Source organism: Talpa occidentalis, unplaced genomic scaffold, assembly GCF_014898055.3.
Source record: "Talpa occidentalis isolate TD23 unplaced genomic scaffold, MPIMG_talOcc4v2.1 talOcc4.11, whole genome shotgun sequence".
Classification (NCBI taxonomy): domain Eukaryota; kingdom Metazoa; phylum Chordata; class Mammalia; order Eulipotyphla; family Talpidae; genus Talpa; species Talpa occidentalis.
The window spans coordinates 69,629,696-69,650,171 of NW_023601104.1; the positions used below are offsets into that span (position 1 = coordinate 69,629,696).

At 43.6% G+C, this 20,476-nt stretch overlaps 2 protein-coding genes across 2 annotated transcripts in view; both read left to right on the top strand.

Annotated features, from left to right (window-relative positions):
* Positions 1 to 14,537, top strand: part of PRKCH (protein kinase C eta) — a 205,355-nt gene extending 190,818 nt beyond the window's left edge. Inside the window, exons 13-14 of the mRNA XM_037503471.2 lie at positions 11,747 to 11,890; positions 13,251 to 14,537. Coding sequence (XP_037359368.2) covers positions 11,747 to 11,890; positions 13,251 to 13,397 — 291 coding nt within the window. The 3' untranslated portion in view covers positions 13,398 to 14,537. The remainder of the gene's footprint in view (positions 1 to 11,746; positions 11,891 to 13,250) is intronic.
* The window catches only part of HIF1A (hypoxia inducible factor 1 subunit alpha), a 203,761-nt gene that overhangs the window by 6,958 nt on the left and 176,327 nt on the right, over positions 1 to 20,476 (top strand). The gene's annotated exons all lie outside the window — the stretch shown is intronic.

Genomic DNA, 20,476 nt, shown 5'->3' on the forward strand with positions numbered 1-20,476 from the left:
GTGTGTATGTGTGGGGGTTTGTCTTTCATCAGACCTATGAGATTTCATCATCTGTGCCTTTTCTGCAGGAGGCCTATTTGCCTCTTCTACACACAAAAGGGGAATAGCAGGTAATTCTGAGGCCTCTTTTCAGCCAGGAGTAGGTCCTACAACTGTCAGCAGGCAGTTGATTGGAGCAGGACTGAGTCGCATCCAAAGGTTAGAAGTAGGGGATAAACTGGTACTCCAGGTACTGCAGAGGACCCACCCTGGACCCTTAGAGCTGATTTTTCAAGTTACTGAAAAATCCTTTAAGGAGAAGGATGCTTAACATGCAGCCTGGAGTTCCAACATAAGGTAATGGAGCTACTCCCCCGGTCTTTTACTAAAGCTCCTAGTACAATTAACTCCTTTCAGAAATGCACCATATACTCAGACAGGTCAGGACTAGTGTTGGCAGAAAACAAAAACACTAGTGTAGATTGCCTCAGTGACTTCATATTTGGTGTTTTTAATATTATTTTGTTAAAGTTATTGTTCTCAACTTCCTTTCTCCTCTTGGATTGTAAGATTTCTAAGGTTAGAGATTCTAATGTCTTATTTGTGGCTAAAAAATATGAAGGATTTTTTGTTTGTTTTAAAGATTTATTTATACAAGAGCTGGGGTATAGGCCAGAGGTGCGGGAGGGTAAGAGAATTCGCCAGAGACAGAGCAGGGAGCAGAACAGGCAGATGACCGAAAACACTGCTGAGGGGAGCAGCAGGCGAGGCAAGAGAGGTTTCTGCTGCACCATGTGGGCATCTCCTTGACTGGCTGAGAATCAAACCCGTGCTGCAGAGGCTGCGGACAACTTCACAGCGCTTTGCTCAACCCACTGCGCCACTGGGAAGACCCTGTTTTTCTTTTTTTTTTTTAATAATAGAGTATTAATATCACATACCTCTTTAATTTGCAAGTCTCAGCAAAGAGGATAAGGATATCAGAGGTCTGCAAAATAAGCATGGAAACTTCCTCTGTTGGAGGTTTGCTAATCAATATGTGTAGTAGGAGCTTTGTGTCTTACAGTGGAAAAATTATGGTGAACAGAAGTAGGACACAGTTCTCATTTGTCCTTCCCCACATTAAAGATCAATAGTATTTAGCTGTTGATGTGCAGGTTTGGTTTGTGTGTTCAGGGTCACTGGCCTGGAGGAAATTAAGGGCGCAGGGGCGTCTGCCTCTGGGTGATCCTCCTGGATGTGCACTTGGCCTAGAGCACTGTACATTAGTTTCAGGTGTTCAACAACGATTTTGCCTTTGTATACAGTGTGAAATGGTCACCATACATAATATGTCTGTTTCCCAAATTTGTGATACGATCTTGTTGCCTGTGGACCCCATGCTGCACCTAGAGCCCCATGACTTAGAACTGGAAATTTGTACCCATCCAGTAACCACCAGTCTGTTTCCTGACTTTTGTTTTAAGATTTCATGTGTAGGTGATGGCATGGTATTTGTCTTCTCTGTTGGACTTCTCTCACTTAGTATAATACCCTCAAGGAATCCATGTTATGCAAGTGGTCACTTAATTTCAATAGCTACATTTTGGGGGATTGCACCTGAAGAGTAGCTTGTGCAGCTTGGTATGTTGGGTAGCAATAGTGATTTGATCCACCTTTCCCTGTAGCACTGGGTGTTACTGGAGCTGCTTGAGATTGGTTTGCCAGCAATAAAAGCATATTGACTAACAATGTTAGCATTGGCATAAGTGCCTGTACTTGGACTTCCATCTCTGAGATTCATATCTTACTTTAACCAACATTGTTAAATAACTTGAGTAAAGCTACTAAGATGGACACAGTAATGGTTACAACACATAGGAAAGATGGAGTGTTAAGAGCACTGAAATTCTCCCAGAATTTTAATCCAAAGAGAGAAAGAACATAAAATTATAGACTCTTGCTATTGGCATGGCCCATGGAGGCTTTGGGTCTCCCCTCTTACCTTCCCTGGGACAGGTAGTCTGTCACCCATGACCAGTATTCATGTTCTTCCTCAAACATTTCCATTAAGACAGTCATGTTCCTGCAAGAAGGCCCCTTCTATCTTTCACTTAGTGGTAACTCGTATTTAATTTTCTTTATACTTACATGGGTCTCCTTGAACTTATTCCTCCCATTTGGAACCATCTAATCCTTCTGGCCAACAACGCTTAAGCTATTTCAAAATGTCAGCAGTGTCCTCCTATCTTTTCTTTTCCCACATGAAGAACCCCAGTTGAAGTAAAACCAAGACTGGAGGATTACTCAGATTCTTTTCAAGACTCTCCCTTCTCTGAGCACCTGCTCTGGGCGCGCTCCTCAGCCATCTCTCCATCCTTACAGTCAGAAAAAGGATGTCACATGAGACAGGAAAGGAAGTGTGAGAAAACACACAAGGCACTCTACAATCCTCCTGAGATAAAGTCCTGATGGTGTCCCAGGATTCCCCCTGGCCTGTCAGCCCAAGTGCCATGCACACTGTCCCTGAATTCAAATGAGAAGATGTTCACCTCAAGAGGAGGAATGCTCAGTGACAGACTAAAGACATCTGGTGTCAGACAGACCTGGGTTCAGTTCCCAACTCCACCATTCCCATGGTTATAGCTCAGTCTGTTCCTCAGTTTCCTAATTTGTAAAATGGGATAGAAAGAATCTGAAACAGTTAAGTCAATGCCTGATGCAACACCAGAGTATGTAGCATGTGCTTACAGTAATACCTACCACCTATTAAGCTATAACATGTACAAAAAACTGTACCATTCTTTGCCCTCTCTCTGCCCAAACCAGTCTGGACCCCTGTGTCCTGAGAATGCAGGGGCCTTGCTATAGGGGTGCAGCTTTGTAGTTACAGCTCTGCCTGGTAAATTACACTCAGATCCAATCTGAAACAGCTAAAGCAACTGGACTGCTCTAATAGTCTGTAGTGATACCATTCTGTAAAATAACTTGGACTTGGGAAGATTATCATTGGTTTCCCCAAAGCTATTAAAAAAATCCATTGTGTGTGCTTCCCACCCACCCCCAGTGAAGTATTATCTGCCTCATTACAGGTTAAATATCTGTCTCTGTCTTCTCTATGGGAAAGTGGCTTATCAATGCCAAGTCAAAGCCCCAATGTCTCTCTCCTTCCCTGCTCACCCTGGTCCCTCTTACCACCTCCCTGAGTGGATGGTGCCACTGGAATGTTGGTGCCTCAGCACCACAGCTAGTGTGAAGAGGTGTGAAAGGAGAAGCTTGGCAACTGGACTTTGTAAGTAGGTCAGACTCTACCAGTGACAGTGGTTAAAGCCAGTACAAAGACATGCAAGTGTGTATCTCTCAACCCCAAGGTCCTTACTGGCGCAACCCCCAAGGTGAAGTTGTCCATCATGGCCATGAAACCTACTCTGTTCTGTGTCCTACTCTCTTTCTCTGCTCTTCGTCCCCAGGGTTCTCTAGAACCATAAAAAGCCTTCTTTCCATTTAGGACTTGTCACCCTGGGATATTGATGGAAATGTGCTGTGCCGTGGCTGCCTCCCCTTTTGGCTTGCCAGCACTAACTGCTAACTCTCTCTTGCCCTTTAGTCTGAAATTGAATGAAAGGAGAAGGTCATTTTGTTTGTCCAACAGTCTAATCCAACTATTAGGTAAAAATAGTGTTATTTTGCTCCTGAAAGAAACACTTTTTAGGCAGATTTCTTTAGACAACAAGTCCTCTTCCTATGAATCAGACATATTTTGAAAACAGAAAAAATATTTTTTAGCCATTGCCTACATTTTAATGCATTGCAAGGTATATTTAGTTCCTATTATCTCAATACTTGTAAGTGCACAGGGTTAGTTTAAACTTACTCTCCAAGCCTCGTGTGTCACAGAGCCCATTAGATGTAACACAGGCAGTACCTCACCTCACCTGGGTTTCCAGAGGTGGTTCCCTCATGCCCCTCATCTTGCATTCATTATCTCCTTTCTGTTAAAGCAGATACATGATTTGTATTCTTGTTTTTAAGATTGTTTTAGAAATCTTTGCTGTTCAAAAAATTATTTTCCTGATACTATCGGTAACCCCTTCTATTGGAACCTGGGAGGGTGAAACAAATATAGCAGGGAGAGCCAGCTGAGTTTCAGGGTCAGGAGTGACCTCAGATTTCAGTCACTCAGAGAATGAACTAGAAAGTCCATTCCCCTGCCTTCAGGTCAAATGGGATGGACTACAAGTGTCTAACAAGATATTGATACTAACATTTGTGGAGAGCTTTATGTTTGTCAGGCATTTGCATGTATTTTTTTTTAATTATTTATTTGTTTGTTTGTTTTGTACATTTACTGGGTGCAGTCAGAAGCGCGGGAGGGTGAGAGAATTCACCAGAGCCAGAGCGGGGAGCAGAGCAGGCAGAAGGACCGAAGCACACTGCTGAGGGGAGCAGTGGGCGGCAGGAGAGGTCTGCGTGCCATGTGGGACCCTCCTCTGGTGGCCGGGGAGCAGCCGGGGATCGAACCGGCGCCGCAGAGGCCGCGGGCAGCCTCGCAACCCAGCGCTCAACCGCTGCGCCACCGGGGAGGCCCTTGTCAGGCATTTGATTATCTCACTGTAACAACCTTATGAAGTACAGGAAACTCTCCAAGGGCACCCTGATTATCAGTGGTATAACTGACATTCAGGTAGTTGAACTGCACGGCCTTACCTGTTAACTTCTGTGCTTTCTGTAACAGAGGAGGTTTTGACATCTTTTATATATCTTTCCCTGGCTTGCAGGAGGCCTTATGGGACATTCTTATGCAAACCTGGCCTGAAATCTGTTGCATTTCATATTAGATCTCGTGGCTCGTGGCTTTGCCCAGCAGTGGTACCGTCTCTGCAGCCTTAGAGACCTGCTACGTTGCTCATTCTCAGGGCAGGTATGCCTTGATTCCTTCAGTGTCCTCTAGTTAAATTCCATTTAATGGAGCCAAGTTGGGGAATATGAAATGAGTCCATGAATTCCTGACACCTCCCCAGGCCCTGCTTGCCAGTTTACTTGAGTCTTATTTTGGGATAGAATCAAATTTTCCACCCTGACCTCCTCACTCTTACTTTGCCATCTATAAAGTACTTTTATTGACTCTAGAAAACATTCTGTTTCCTTCAGTAAATGTATCCAGAATCTATCATGAAATCACTTTATTTTTCTCCTTGGCTGACTTCCTCCTTTGGACCAGAGTCAGGAAGAAGGTCAATTGAGGTGAAGCAAGTTTCCAGTGTGACTTTAGACATGGACAAATGATGGCTCTAAACTGCACTGTCACTAGCTTGTTTAGCATGTGGATCCCAGTAGGTACGGTGGCAAGTAGAGGCTATCTTCTGCAAAAGGATCATGCCATCACCATTCACAATAGCAGGAAGCGGGTGTTTAAGGAGAGGCCTGGCCTAGGCAGCAAGCACCATCTGCCCCCCCTACCCTACACATCTCCACCCATTGCACTATGAATGATTTCAGACCTGGACTAATGTTTAATGTTCCCTAACTCCCCTCTTCCCTCTCTGGAAAAGGGGTTGTCACCCAAACATTTCACTTCCTTAGTACTGCCGATGGCCCCCTCCTCCTCCTTGGTATAGTCCCTGTCCCGGTTCAACATACTTATCCTCCTGTCTTCTTCATGAGCCCTTCCTTCTGCCACTCTGGCTTTCTTCTCATGATGTCAGGAGGCCCTGGAGGGATGGGACACATGACTGCCAGGGCCTAAGCCCGCAGAGAGGCAGCTGCTGCTCAGCAACTGGGCAGGCCCAGTGCTCCAGAATATCATTTTCCAAGAAAGTTGAAAAACGTGACTTTCTTAACAAGTAAATGAAATAAATTTATAATACACTATGTAGGCCAAATGTGCCTGTGCTGGTCTCAGCCCTGTTTCTCGGCAGTCTTACCTCCCCTTGCAGCTTCTTCTCACCTTGTCACCAAATGCTGATGTCTCTGAGTTAGATGTCTAACCTTGACCTGCGCCCCAGGTTTACATGGGCTGGTCATCTCCATGTGAATGTCTACACACCGTGATGCAAAGCTGAGCTCATTACTCCCCTCCACCCCCCCAATCTCAGGAAACATTAGAATTTGTTTTGTTTTCATTCCCTGACAGTCATACACTTCAGAGATAGTGCGGGTTCAGTTCCATACCACTGCAGTCTAGCAAGTATCTCAATAAAGCAAGTCACAAATTTTTTGGTTTCCTGGTACATATAGAAGTTATGATTATGCTATAATGTAGTCTATTAAGTGTGATATGCCATTATGACTAATTCATATTCCTTAATTTAAAAATGTTGCTAACTTTATATGTGCCTTTGGCAAAAAAATACTAACTTTATCTGTGCCCTTGGCAAGTTACAACCTTTTTGCCCGTGGAGGGTCTTGTAAAAAAAAGCACAGTATCTGTGATAAAACAAGGTGTTTCTGCACTGCTGTTACTGCTCTTGCCACCTCACTGTTGTACTAGTACTACCAATGATAATCTGTTGCCCTCTTTTGTTACCTGTCTCCATTAACCAACACCACCACTTAACAGCCAGAGAAGACCCTGTGCCCTGTTCTCACTCCTATTCCTTTATCCCAGCTTCAGGTAGCGTGACTTGTGTTCATTCTTCCTATAAGCATTCTAGGACTAACTCTCAACTTCTCCCTCCAACTAACCAGAAACTCTTCTAGTTTCTGAATTGTCATGTCTTCTTAGCTATTGTGTCAACCTCCTAACTGTTCACTGATCTTGGTGAACACCAATCTCTGCCACCATTCGCTGACCTCTCCACTAGAAACTCGCTCACCACACTGCCTAGGTCATCTCCTGAATCATGACATCACACTTTTCATTTGTCTCTTCATACACTTTTGAGGGATTCTTCTGGCTACCCCCATATCCATGCTCTGTTCTCCTCTACAAACAAATAAATGCTTGTGTGCATTTGTCAGGCACGACTGTTGTTCCTTCATACCTACTTTAATTATATTGATCTACCACCTCTCTCACCAAATACCATCTCTTTGTTGAGATTGTTGCTCGCCTTCTTGCCCCGGTGCATTTGCCCAGTCTCCCCCCCTCCACACACACACACACACACTTTGCTTTGCCTCCTTTCATGTCATTCAGCCATGGTGTACAAAAAATAATACTTGCTTTCCTTCTACCACCCTCTCCACCAATCCCCGCCATCTGTTGATCAGGGGAAATACTGTCCTTATCTGGGTATCTCCAGAAAACCTCATGTGCTGTCTTGCATATAGTTGGCCTTTGAAAATTGAAATAAACATTTTTTCAAATGGTGGATGTCTGTATCTGAGGGGCTGAAAACATTAAAACTCAGTAATACAATAGAAGTAGGGGACTGTAATGCCTTACTAACATCAGTGGATAAATAACCTACAGGAAAAATCAACAAGGAAACAAGGACACTTTAGACCAAGTAGTCTTGATGGAACATCCCAACCGAAAAAGAGAATATACATTCTTCACACATGGAAGAATGTGTGGGGTGGATCACAATAAACCATAAAAGTCTCAAAAAATTTAAGAAGATTAAAAACAAACATGTTTTCTGACCACAGTGTTATAAAACTAGAAATCAATTATAAAATGACCACTGCAAAAATCACAAATTTGTGAGGACTATACAACATACTACTATTGGGTCAACAAAGAAATCAAAGAAGAAATTTTAAAATACCTCTTTTTATAATTAAATATTTTTATGTAATTTATGATATGCTTATATTAAGAAATTAATACTTTCAAATATGAAAAGGGGATGTAGCAAAAGTAATTTGTAGAACCATCATCTTAGGAAGCAAGACAAAACTCAAATAATCTAACTTTATACCTAAAGCTATTAGAATAAAAGGACACACACCAAAGTATATAGAAGGAAGGAATAAAAATCAGAATAGAAATAAATGTGAGACTAAAAAAAAAAAAATCAGTGAAACTAAAAACTAAAGCTTTGAAAAAAATAGAAATGAGCCTTTAACTAAAAAAAAGAATGGACACGAAAGCAGAAAGAAATTACTATGAACATCTACACACCAACAAATTGGACTAGAAGAAATGTATAAATACTTAGAATCATACAATCTTTCCAGATTGAATCATGAAAAAATAGAAAATCTCTGCAGACTAATTACTAATAAGGGGATTGACTCAGTAATCAAAAACCGCTCAACAAACAAAGTCCAGGGCCAGACAGCTTTCCTGGGCAAGTCTGTCAAATGTTCAAAGAAGATTTAATTCCTGTCCTTCTCCATTCTTCTGAAAAATTAGAGGAGGGAATGCTTCCAAACTAATTTTATGAGGTCATCATTACCCTGTTACCAAAACCAGGCAAGGACATCACAAAAAAGGAAATTACAGATAAGTATCACTGATGAACATACGATTTTGCATCTAACAAAATATTATCAAACCAAATTCAACAATACATTAAGAGGATCATACACCATGATCAAGTGGGACTTACTCCAGGAGATGAAACGATAACTCAACATCCATGAATCAATGTTATATACTATATTAGTAAAATGAATAAAAATGCTAGTTCTCAATACATACAGAAAAAAAGCATTTTACAAAATTCAACCTGTATGTGATTAAAAAAATCCTCCACAAAATGGGTATAGATTGAAATGTACCTCAACATAATAAAGACCATATGGCAAGTCTACATCTAACATCACATCCCACAATGAGGAGGTGGAAGCTTTTTCCTGTAAGATCAGGAATGAGACAAGTATGCTCATTCTTCCACTTTTATTCAACGTAGTATTTGAATTCCTTTACCAGAGCAATTAGGCAGGAAAATTAAATAAAGGGCATGCAAACTGAAAGAAATAAAACTGTCACTGTGGATGACATGATTTCATACAGAGAAAACCCAAAAGATTCCACTGAAAACTGTTAGATCTAATAAACTCAGTGAAGCTGTGGAGTACGAAATCAATATACAAAAGGTATTTGTACTTCTCTACAATAACAACAAACTATCTGAAAGAAATTTTTAAAAAATTCCATTACAATTGCATGAAAAAGAATGGATTTCAGCTTCCATCTGTGACAACATAGATGGACATTGTGGGTATCTCAATACTAAGTGAAATAAATCCCGAGAAAGATATATCATACCATTTCACTTATATGTGGAATCTAATAAGCAAACAACCAACCAAAACCCATTAAAAAAAGAGAGAGAACAAGTTGGTGGCTGCTGGTGGTGGAGGTATACAAAGTTCTAGTTATAAGAATATGTAATCATGGAATGGAATGTAGAGCTTCAGAACTATAGTCAAAAATATAAATACATTATTTTGTTATGGTGATGATTGTAAAATAATATGTTTTAAGCCAAATCTACAATTAAAATGATTAAAATGGCAAATTTTATGTTATATATTGAATATATCTTACCACAATAAAATAGAAGTCAAAACAAACTTAAAGGATTTATCAGGACTTAAGAAAAAGTATCAAAGCTAGTGAAAGGGTTATTTCACTAGCTGTCTCCATTTCCAGGGATGCAGTTTTTAAAAAAGGAACAGCTGTGATTTGAGCTTTTCTTTGGACAAGCCTTTCCTCAGTGCCCCTTGGAAGCTTAGATTCAGTGCCAAGGGCCAAGAAGAACGGGCAAGGTCTCTTGGACACCAGGGCTTCTGCCACCCTGGCATCCAGAGCCCTACAACTATTCCTCTTGTTCAGAAGAACAAGTTGTACCCACACATTCACAAGATGTCCTCTGCTCACATCATTGGCAGGCTTGGGAATTTCCCACAAGCCATCTGGGCCTGTTCTGCCATCCTTATATCCTTAGTTTTTGCAGCATTGGTTTTTGTTAATTAGCATTTAACCTGCACACTGCTATTCCATCAGGAATTGTGTCCCATTGACTTTCCGAAGGAGAGAATCTCCTTTTTTAAAAAAATATATATTTTCCCTGGGCCTCCCTGGTGGCACAAGGGATTAAGATGCAACCTATGAAGCTATTGGCAGCCCTTGCAGCACGAGTTTGATCCTCAGCCAGGGAGCTACCCACATGGCGCAGCAGACCTCTCCTGTCTCGCCCACTGCGCCTCTCAGCAGTGTACTTCGGTCAGTCTGCCTGTTTTGCTCCCCACTCTGTCTCAGGTGAATCCTCTCACCACTCTGTCTCAGGTGAATACCTCTGGCCAAGTTCTTGTATGCATAAATAAATCTTTAAAATATATATATATATATATATGTTTTCCCCTCTTCTGAGTTGCACAGGCTTCTCTAGAGAGAGCCCAAGCAGCAGAGATGATGAGCACTTACAGAACTCACTCATCTATGAAATGTGTTGTTTCTAAATCTGTGTTGACCACTGTATGTGACTGGAGTGGGACCTCTGTAGCTCTGAATGTTCTATTTATGTTCAGCTCCACCTCCAATCCTGCACCCCCTATGGTCTTTCACTCCTTGTCAAAAGGAGAGAGAAGTTTAATGACCCCATTGTGTCTTCATTATTCATTAACTTCCCTTTGAAGCCTTGTTTTGTTTAAGCATTTTATGAGGTATAGCCTCTTAGATTTGCTTAGGGGGGGTTTTCCCACTTCCTCCACAGGATCATTTTCATTTGAAGCAATAATGGAGGCTTTGCCACTCTGGCCCCTGGGTGGCATGTGGTCACCTCTAAACTCTGTGCTCTTTTTTCATGCCTGCACCTTCAACAAGATTTCTTTTAATCTGGAAATTCTGCTCCAAAGTAATTTCTATGAACACAGCATAGCAAAGGGGCTTTGGAGACTATAAGTTGTTGGAAATTTGTTTAAATGTAACTTGATTTGAAATGAAAACCCAAATAAAACTTTTTTTTCTCCAAGGGAACTTTCTATTGATAAATGGGAAATTAAATTGAATGTCTTTGAAATTGAAAATCACATTCTGGCCATGGAAAGTGAATTATCCTGGAATAGTCCTTGCGATGATGTGAGCAGAAAATCTTTATTGACCATTTTGTAAAAGTGAAGTTAACCCAAAACATCTTGATTGGAGCTCAGTCCCAGGGAAATTCCCCAAATGATTATAGAGAATTTATATACACAGATTGTTTGAATATGTGGCAGTGTTTATTTTAATTTTTTGGTAGTTTACAGAGTCTTAGTCATTAAACATTTCAAAATGAAAGGGTGCAGAGAAAGAAGGATCTTGCAAAACATTTCACCTAAAATTAGGTTATCTTTGTTGTGTGAAAGAACAAACAAAAGTGGTCAACTTAGTTTTCCCTATTGCCAAACACTGAAGTAAATAGTCACCAGTGATGCTGCTTCTCACCCATCTTCAGAATAATGATTTGCATGCTGCTCTCTGCGTTGTTAGGAATCCTGACTGGCTAGTCAGATGGCTCAGAAAACGGCCCTGTTGTTCCTCAAAGTGCTCTGGCTCCTAAGATGTCAACATTCTCCAACTGCAGAGTTGGAGAACGACACACTGTTTCATAAAGGGTGTCTTTAAGAAAGCAAAGGAACATACGTGGTATTTACAGAAAAGAGAACTAGATCCTTCTGCTTTATTAGAGAGGCCACGTCTAAAGCGGAAGTGGGGAAGGCCAGAAAGACAACACGGGCAGTTGCGGCCCTTGAGGGGTGATTCATGTTGGCCGCGTACCCCTAGTTGGAAAATGCAGCAAGTTAAGCAAGACCAGCCAGAAAACTTCACACTACTTCTCTGCCAGAGCAGAAGCCTTCCATCTTGTGACACACTGTGTATAACTGAGTGATTGCCTCTGTTTCCCCCTCTCAGTTCATGACCAAAAACCCCACCATGCGCTTGGGCAGCCTGAGTCAGGGCGGTGAGCATGCCATCCTGAGACATCCTTTCTTCAAGGAAATCGACTGGACTCAACTGAACCATCGCCAACTGGAACCACCTTTCAGACCCAGAATCGTAAGTGTCTAATCCATCCCAACACTCCCCTCTTTCTTAAAATGTTGCAGTGTTCCCCACCAAAAGTTCAGCCTGACCCTTTGCAGGGCAGCCTCTCTGCTGGCTGCTGAGGCAGCATCTCTCCATGTGCTCAGTTTACTCTCGCAGTCTTCACCTCTCGCTCACCCTGGCCCCGTCCTCCCTTAAGTTAAAATTTCCTGGGGTCTGAGAGGCCTGCAACTTTCTACACTAAGTTAAAATTTCCTGGGGTCTGAGAGGCCTGCAACTTTCTACACTAAGTTAAAATTTCCTGGGGTCTGAGAGGCCTGCAACTTTCTACTTTTTCCCAAAAGAGTTTGGCTAACAGAATTCATTGTTCCTGACCAATTTCTTCACACTTCTTAGGGAGCTTTCCCCCAAGCCTCCGGGAAAGTAGAGAAAGGGCATGAACTGTTACTCATCTCACGGAGCCTGACTCCTGGGCTTGGAGAGCACAGGTCACAGCTGCTGCAGCACAGAGCTCAGACGACTGCATGTTCCTGGCACCTCTTCCCATGAGGCAGCCTAGTGGGGTCACTTTCCTGATGGTGATCACGGTCTGAGAGTTGAGCCCCTTCTCATCTCTGAGTCAAGAGATCCACACTGGGAGGCCAGAGAAGCTGGTCTGACAGCAGACCCAGAGTTAGGGGGCCAATGGGTACAGCAGAGATGGAGAGTGAAGTATCCTTCACTGAGGCAAGAGAAGGAAGAGCTGCATGACACTGGCAGAAGTGATCTTTTCAGCATTAGCATCTACAGATGTAAAGCAAGCAGCACTCCCATACAGCTAGCCTGGCCCATCTTCGCCTGCGAGGTTGGACATTAGGTGCCGGTAAAAGCCTATTGTAAAGCCATTTCCTTCCATTGGAACCCCCTTGCCAGCTCTTCTGGGATTAGGGAAAGCTTTGCCAGACAGTGTCAGGAATCTGGTGAGTAAATTGGGAGCGACTTGTTTCCTAAACTCAGGGTTTCCAAGAAGTGTTTCAGAAAACCTCTTCAGTCATGTCAACCTGGATATGAACAACAGGTGGGGCAAGTGTAAACTCAGCCTCTACTGACAGTGAGTGTAGAGTGTCAAGGGTGAGCGAGCTGGCTGCTGCAGCTGACCAGAGCCTTCGTCTTCAGTCTGTGGCTGGCCTGCTCTACAGGATTTTTGTGGAACTAGTGAATTGTTGGTTACCAGATTCCATAATAATTCGCAATGCAGAATTATGAAAACATGCCGTTTACTCATAACTCTAAGAAAATAGAAGCTTCTGAACAAGCTGCAAAGAAGTTCTCCGAACTCACTGGAATGGGCTAAGTCTTACAGAAAGTGTGACCCTTGTTTTCTTTTTTACAGAAATCCCGAGAAGATGTCAGTAACTTTGACCCTGACTTCATAAAGGAAGAGCCAGTCTTAACTCCCATTGATGAGGGACATCTCCCTATGATTAACCAGGATGAGTTTAGAAACTTTTCCTTTGTGTCTCCAGAATTACAACCATAGCCTTATGAGGAATGAGAGGTGTTATGAGAATCAAAAGGGGCCAGAGATTTTCCTTTGCGGGGAACTCCCGAACATCAGCCTTAGAACAAGACCCTTACCTTCAGGGAGCAGATGGAAAACTCTGAAGGACAGAACTTCATGACATCAACTATTTCAAATCTTGAGCAGCATGGCACTGGAAATAGTTGATACCGAAGTGAGACTTCATGAAGGAATGTACTGCTCAACCTAGGCGTTTCTGACTTAGGATATTGACAGGCACCAAAAGGATAGAAGAAAGATGTGAAGAACAAAACTAGATTCTAGAAATTCTGAGCCAAACAGGCTTTTTACTAAAGAGACAATCAAAACTTTGTATGGATCTTTCTGTGCTCTCCTGTAAGTCAATGGGCCCCAATACATGTAGTACTGCAGGATGTCTCTAAACACTCATGAAGAATTTACAGATAAGGAAACAGATGGTTGGCCAAGTAGAATGATTTATGCCGAAGAAACAAAAAATGGTATCCACAAAACTCATCTTCAAGCCCAGTCTTGAAAACAGATGTTGGACACCAGGACGACTGCTATTGCTTGTTCTCTTATTCCTCTTTCATTGACAGATATTTATTGAGTGCCCGGTAAGAAGGTGCCACAATACCAAGTGTAAACAGATTTGTGTTCTCACAGCTTTCCACGTAGGATCCATTAATGTACTGGAACGGTGTTTGCATTCTGTGAAATGCCTCTCCATGTTGCCCAGGTCATACTTCTTTGTCTGCACTTAACTTTCCACAGAAGATTCACTGCCACACAGTCTCTATCCGCACAACCAGCAGGCGACCAGGAGGAACTCTTCTCCTGGGATCAGGGGAGCTCCTCGTGGGGTGTCCCTCTGCTCTGGGCTCATCAGCCAAGAGTCACATGCCATTCGTTTCAGTGACCAGACTGACAGCTTATACGTTAGCAGTTATTTAAGTTATATGTTAAAAGAGACAAAGATACTTGTTTGGTATGCATTTTAAAAATACATTGCTCTTGTAAGCAGTACATTTAACATGGAGAGACTGTATAATATGTACCCATATATGCAGAGGGAGGATTTTAACTGGCTGGCAATAAATGCATTTTGTAGCAAAAGGAACTGGTTGTCTAGAAGAATTTTTCCCACCCCACTGGAAGAGTATATAATGAAATTAAAAGCTTTGAGCAGAATGGGTAGAACTGTTGACTTAAAGCAAATTCCAGAGAGGAAAGGTTGGCATACCTTTCTGTGTGTATCCCCTGACTGGACTTCGCTTGTCTTGTACTGACCAAAACTTCTGTTCCAACCCAGGACAGTGACAGCTAAGCATTACTGCAACAAACTGAGCCTGAAAATTTCAGTGGCTAGACATGTTTCTCATTCACATATAGTTCGTGTCCGCTGGCCCTCTTCTTCTTGTAGCTCCCAAGGATGCCATAGCAAAGGAAGAGAGAGCATGAAGAGGTGCTTGCTGCTTGCTTACCTCTCCCAGGAGTGGGGTGATCACACCTCATGACTTTGCTCACATTGGCTGGCCTCCCTCCACGACACAGCAGGCCTGGGGACTAGCCAGTCGTGTCAGTCTCTGTCAGGGGTTCTTTTCTGCATTCCAAGGTGAAAAGTGACTGGCGTGCACAGAGCCCCAGGGAGCCCCCTTGTGCACGTGTTTAACTCTGGCTCTCTCACCTCTGTGACTGGCACTCCCCCATCACAATACCCTTCCACCAGACGTCCAGTGGGCAGGCTGTGGTACATTTTATTTATAACCAAGTTGGCTGCCCAAAGGTTTGGGACTCAGTAAGCAGTAGATCTGGAGTCTAAATCTTTCAAGGCTCTAATCCTACAGACTTCCGGAAAAGGAGAGATTGTTCAGGCTTTTTGACCTTTGGAGCCACTTGGCTCCTGAGGTCTTCTGTTCTCTTTGGGGTTGATTTGCTAATTGACATGGTTCACTCCACACTGGCAAAAAACCACGAAGAATAAAGTACACCTCTGTTCATTTAGAAAATCCATCACCATCACCCTGCAGTGGATCCAAATGTTTGCTTTGATGAGGCTGTATAATCACTCAGCAGCTTCCATCTTCACAGTCTGTCTGAAGCTCGCCATCCAGGCCCCCAGTTAGGGTTAAGTCCATTCTTTTCAGGTAACTCCATATCTAACAGACTATCTGATGACCAGCAATTTTACTATGATAGGATTTCTAGTGCCCCTTCCTTGTCCCTCTTTTATATGTGAGGAGAGAGGAGGTACAGACCTGTTACCCAAAGAGTCTCCATCTCTGGGGTAGAGCTCTGCCTTCCATTTTCCATCATCTCCTAAACTCTGCATCTTCTGAGGCTCACAAGGCTGCCCTCCTGCTCTTCCTTGGCAGACTGGCAAGCCATTCCATCAGCAGGGTCTGGCCAGTTCCCTGAGATCAGCGGGTAGCATGGAGGTCAAGATGAGGTCACACTGATCCTTCCTTCTTTTAGGACCATCTTGCCTCTTTGATAAGGAATCTTGAGAAATCCTTAGACCTTGTCACCCTGTCTTCCTTCCCAACCAGTCCTAATCCTGACCCCCACACCTCCTACTCCCCAAGCCATCCCGTGCTAACCTAGATGACTAAACTAGGGCAGATGGTCTTGAATACTGGAAAGGAGAATGACTACAAAGGGTTTGCGCTAAGCTTCTCGTCAGGCTTTGACTGCAAATGTTTCACTTAATAATGGCTAACATTTGTTGCATTCTTATCATGTGTGAGGCCGTGTTCCAAGTACTTCAGAGGTTTTTACTCATTCAATATCCTTCATTGTAAAAATGTGGAAAACCGAGGTATAGAGAAATTAACTTGTTCCAAATCACACAACTACAACAGTAGGTTTGGACCAGACAGTTTAATTCCAGAGTCTCTGTTTAGCCTAATTTGGTGAGATTCTATTAAAGTCAATTCTATTTTTCTTACTTTTGTCAGATTTTGTAAATAAAAAAGGGTAGAAACTAAGATTTGCAGGCGCACAAGATAAAATGCCAACAGGGCAGGACAGTATTAGTCACTGTCTGTAGAGACATCAGCAGTGAGATTATGGGATTTGCATGTCAAGCGCCTGGCACTTCCAACCCCCCTTAAGGGGACTAGGCAGGCCAGAGTGAAGCAAGCTGGACTTGGGCCTCCCAAGAAGAAGGAAATAGTTTGGGTACACTGGATCCTATAAATCTATCTGAAGCCTTATGGTAACCTCTAAGCCTTGGGGGAGGGGGTTCTAGTCCTTTTCTCTTTTTTCCTAAAGGAGGTTTTCTTTGTTGTTGTTGCTGCAGTTACTTCCTCACAGCCTACTCCTCTCCTCCACCCCTCATGCCCCCGCCTCAAGTGGCATCACCAAGGAGGGAACACTTAGTCCAGGGCCTACCCATTGCTGTGTGTTTACAGCTACAGAGCTGAAGTGACTTGGCAGCAAAGAAATGAGCAAAAATAAAAACTCCCTGTTTATCATTTGTTGATCTTAATTGGGTACGTGTTGCCTTGCAAATATTCTAGCCCTGAATTTGCTGTGACCATTTCACAGGCCAGTGCCGTAAAGCCCTATGCCTTTCTTTCCAGGCTTGACCGACCTGACTGCCTCATCAGGCCGTGTTGACTTAAAGTGACTAGATAGCACACTGCGATTGCCCCTGCTTAGTCACACCGAGTCCCATAACTTCTCCTTTGACGTCATCTGAGGATAAGACTTAGACACAGCCTTAGACTTCACAGTCGAAATGAGCCCTGTGGTCATAGATTGCCCTGAATTGAGAGCGGGTCAGAGTGCAGTTGTAAATGAGACTACACAGTCTCCTTGCCTTCCTGGCTTGAATTGGAACCAAAACCAAGGGTGCCACTCTCAGCTTCATCCTGTCCCTGCCCCCTAATCACCTCCGCTCCCTTCCCCCTACCTCCCACTCCTCATGCCCCCGTGCAGCACACAGGCTCTGTTCTCCCTTCCTCCAGCATTTGCTTCTCAGAGCCCCAGCCATGCTATAGCTAGTTTTCCAGCCACCCGAGATGTCATAAAATCTTGATTTGCATATAAACAGCAGCTCCTTTCCCTTGTATAGCTGCCTCTTCCCCAGGCATCTGGGGAATGTAGCAGCTGCATAAACCACTAAGGCTACCCACGAGAGCAGCCATAGTGCTTGCACTGCCACCTCAGCTCTGAGAGGCGAGAGGTCACAGGGGGCCCGAGTACAGTGCAGACCTCACCCTGCATCTGCCACCTACTGTCCGCTGCTGAGGACAGGTAGTCACCCTCAGGGATCGCCACATTCTCAACGGTGAACTGGATATGGGAATGGCACCTGTCTGCTTGGTGCTATCACTGCAGGGATTAGCCGTGATTGCCTATGTCAGGCACTTACCACAGGCCTGGGTTGTAGAAAATGTTCAGCTATGTTAGTTGTTACTACTGTCAGCTATTCCAGAGGGCAGGGGGAAGGTTGCAAGTGATACCTGCCAGAAAATGGTCAGGGTGGGACACCGTGTTCTTTATGCCGCCTTTCTCACCTGAGGGGGATGCTCTGCCAGCTCCAAGTTGGAGGAGTTTTACTTTTCTAAGAAATTGACTGCAAACATTTCTCAGGGCACTCTTTTCAAAATTTCTCCTAGGATGTATTAAGCCCAGCCTGCCCTGATTGACATGCAGGATCAGTTAAGCTTGGAACTCCATACCCCTCTCACCACTCCCCACACTATCTTTTGGATTTTGTCCCAGTCCATTCAGTGCAAGCTTCACACCCCAGTTCATCAGAAAAGGAGAGGCGAAGATATAGCCATAGTTTCCCCTGAAAGGTTCTTCTCTCAAGCCTTTTAGGAATTGTTTTGTTCTGGATTTAGCCAGCAGGTATGTTTAACTCCTCACCAAACAACAGAGGAAGCACATCTTTTTTGTTGTTGTTGTTAAAGATTATTTATTTATACAAGAACTGGGGTACAGGCCAGATGCATGGGAGGGTGAGAGGATTCACCAGAGACAGAGCGGGGAACAGAACAGGCAGACTGACGAAATACACTGCTGAGGGGAGCAGCGGGTGAGACAGGAGAGCCTGCTGCACCATGTGGGACCCTCACCGGCCGGCCGGCGGGGATCAAACCAGTGCTGCAGAGGCTGCGGACAGCTTCAGAGCGCGGTGCTCAACTGCCTGCGCCACCAGGGGAGGCCCAGGAAGCACATCTTACCACTGCTACCTGGTGGAGCCCTTCTGTGCCTCAGTGTGGGATGGAACAATTCAGAGACAGGGCAGGTGCTCAAGAGGCTCAGTGAGTCCTGGATACTTGAGGAATTGAGGCCAGTGGGAGAACCCAGGGCTTCTTTCTTCTTAAGAAAACTGAATAAGTATTCTAGTAAAACTGGAGACCACGATAGTCCTGTGTCTGCTGGCTAGAAACTGAACCAGAGACCCCTGTCTATATGCAACCTTCTTTTCGTGCCACCTGTCAGTTCTTAACTCACAGAGACTTCCTTCTTCTAGGGGCTGGGACCATAACAGAAGAGTCTAGGCAAAGTGATGATTATGCAGGCACCGGGTATAGTCAGACATTCAAGTGGGTTGTGGAGATTGAGATAAGAAACTCTCTCAAGACATTTCTTTTTTTAAAAAAAATATTTATTTATTTATTTATACAAGCACTGGGTACAGTCAGAAGCGCCGGAGGGTGAGAGAATTCACCAGAGCCAGAGCGGGAAACAGAACAGGAAGACTGACGAAACAGGCTGCTGAGGGGAGCAGCGGGCGAGGCAGGAGAGGCCTGCCGCACCATGTGGGACTACACAGGCTGCGGGCAGCTTCTCAGCCCAGCGCTCAACTGCTGAGCCACCAGGGGAGGCCCAAGACATTTCAAATCAGAAGCCAGGGCTAGTCTAGCTGTCATTTGACCCGACAGTATCAGAGTAACCTGGATGGTCCCTAAAATTCTTCCAAGATTGTGCTCTCATGACTAAGAGTGAGCAGAGGTTTGAACATTAGACACCAGCCCCAAACTACTCTCTGCACACACAGCGCCATCACTTGAATTTCCTCCTTGTCCCTCTCTGCACAGCCCTCACACCCTGTCTCACCTGCACATCCTTCCTGTTCCCCTCCACGGAAAGTGCCCTTCAGTCCTCAGATATCACCTGTCCTGAAAACCGCATTCTGATATCTCAAATCTTGTTGACTTTCATATTTCTCATGCTTGTTCATATATGGAGAGGAAAAGGCTTTCTGAAATGAAGAATTGCACAAGATCACCAGGACAAACTCCCTTCTAGCACTAATTATAAAGCATTTGTGAATTTCTCAACTCTACCCCAGTTTTTTCCTCAAAGAAAATGATTCAAAATGAAAAGGTTACAGTGGTCATTAATAAAATGAATTGTGGCCTGGGATAGGTAAAGAGGTTATATAAAGCATTCAGATGAGCACAAGCTAAATAGCAGAACAGACTTAATGAAGCAGTAACTTGTGAGCATGGGAAGGGGCATTGGTCATTAAGTCTGCACAGGGCTTCATAAGTCAGGAAAGTCTAATTTTGGTTCTTGATGGCTACTACATTGATTAGGAATATGTGGTGAACTTCACATATCTGAGCTTCGACCACATACATGACAGAGTTGCAATTCCCTGGGACCAAGCTGGATTTGGTAAACAATGGTACCCAAAGTATGGTGATTAACAGATTAGTATAAATCTAGAATAGTGTTTTATAACCTTGGGTAACCACTGCTCCCCTAAAATTAGCAGACAACTTTCACATCTTCCTTTAATCTTATTTAAATTCCCAACACGCAACATCATGACCAAACACAAAAATCAGACAATGAGACAAAATGCCACCTTGTTTTCAAAATGTAACCACCCCCCCTCCCTAGTCATTCTGATACAATAGAGAAAACTGGAGCTTAAAGATCCAGTCACTTGTTAAACTCATGCTTGTTGAGCACCAACTGTATGCCAGGCATGTTCTCTTGGCTGGAAAAACTAGAGTGAAGAAATATCCAAAGAAACCTACATTTGTGTGATGTACATCCTAATCTAGAGGGTTATAACATGGCACCTTGCACAATGTAGGCATTTTGAA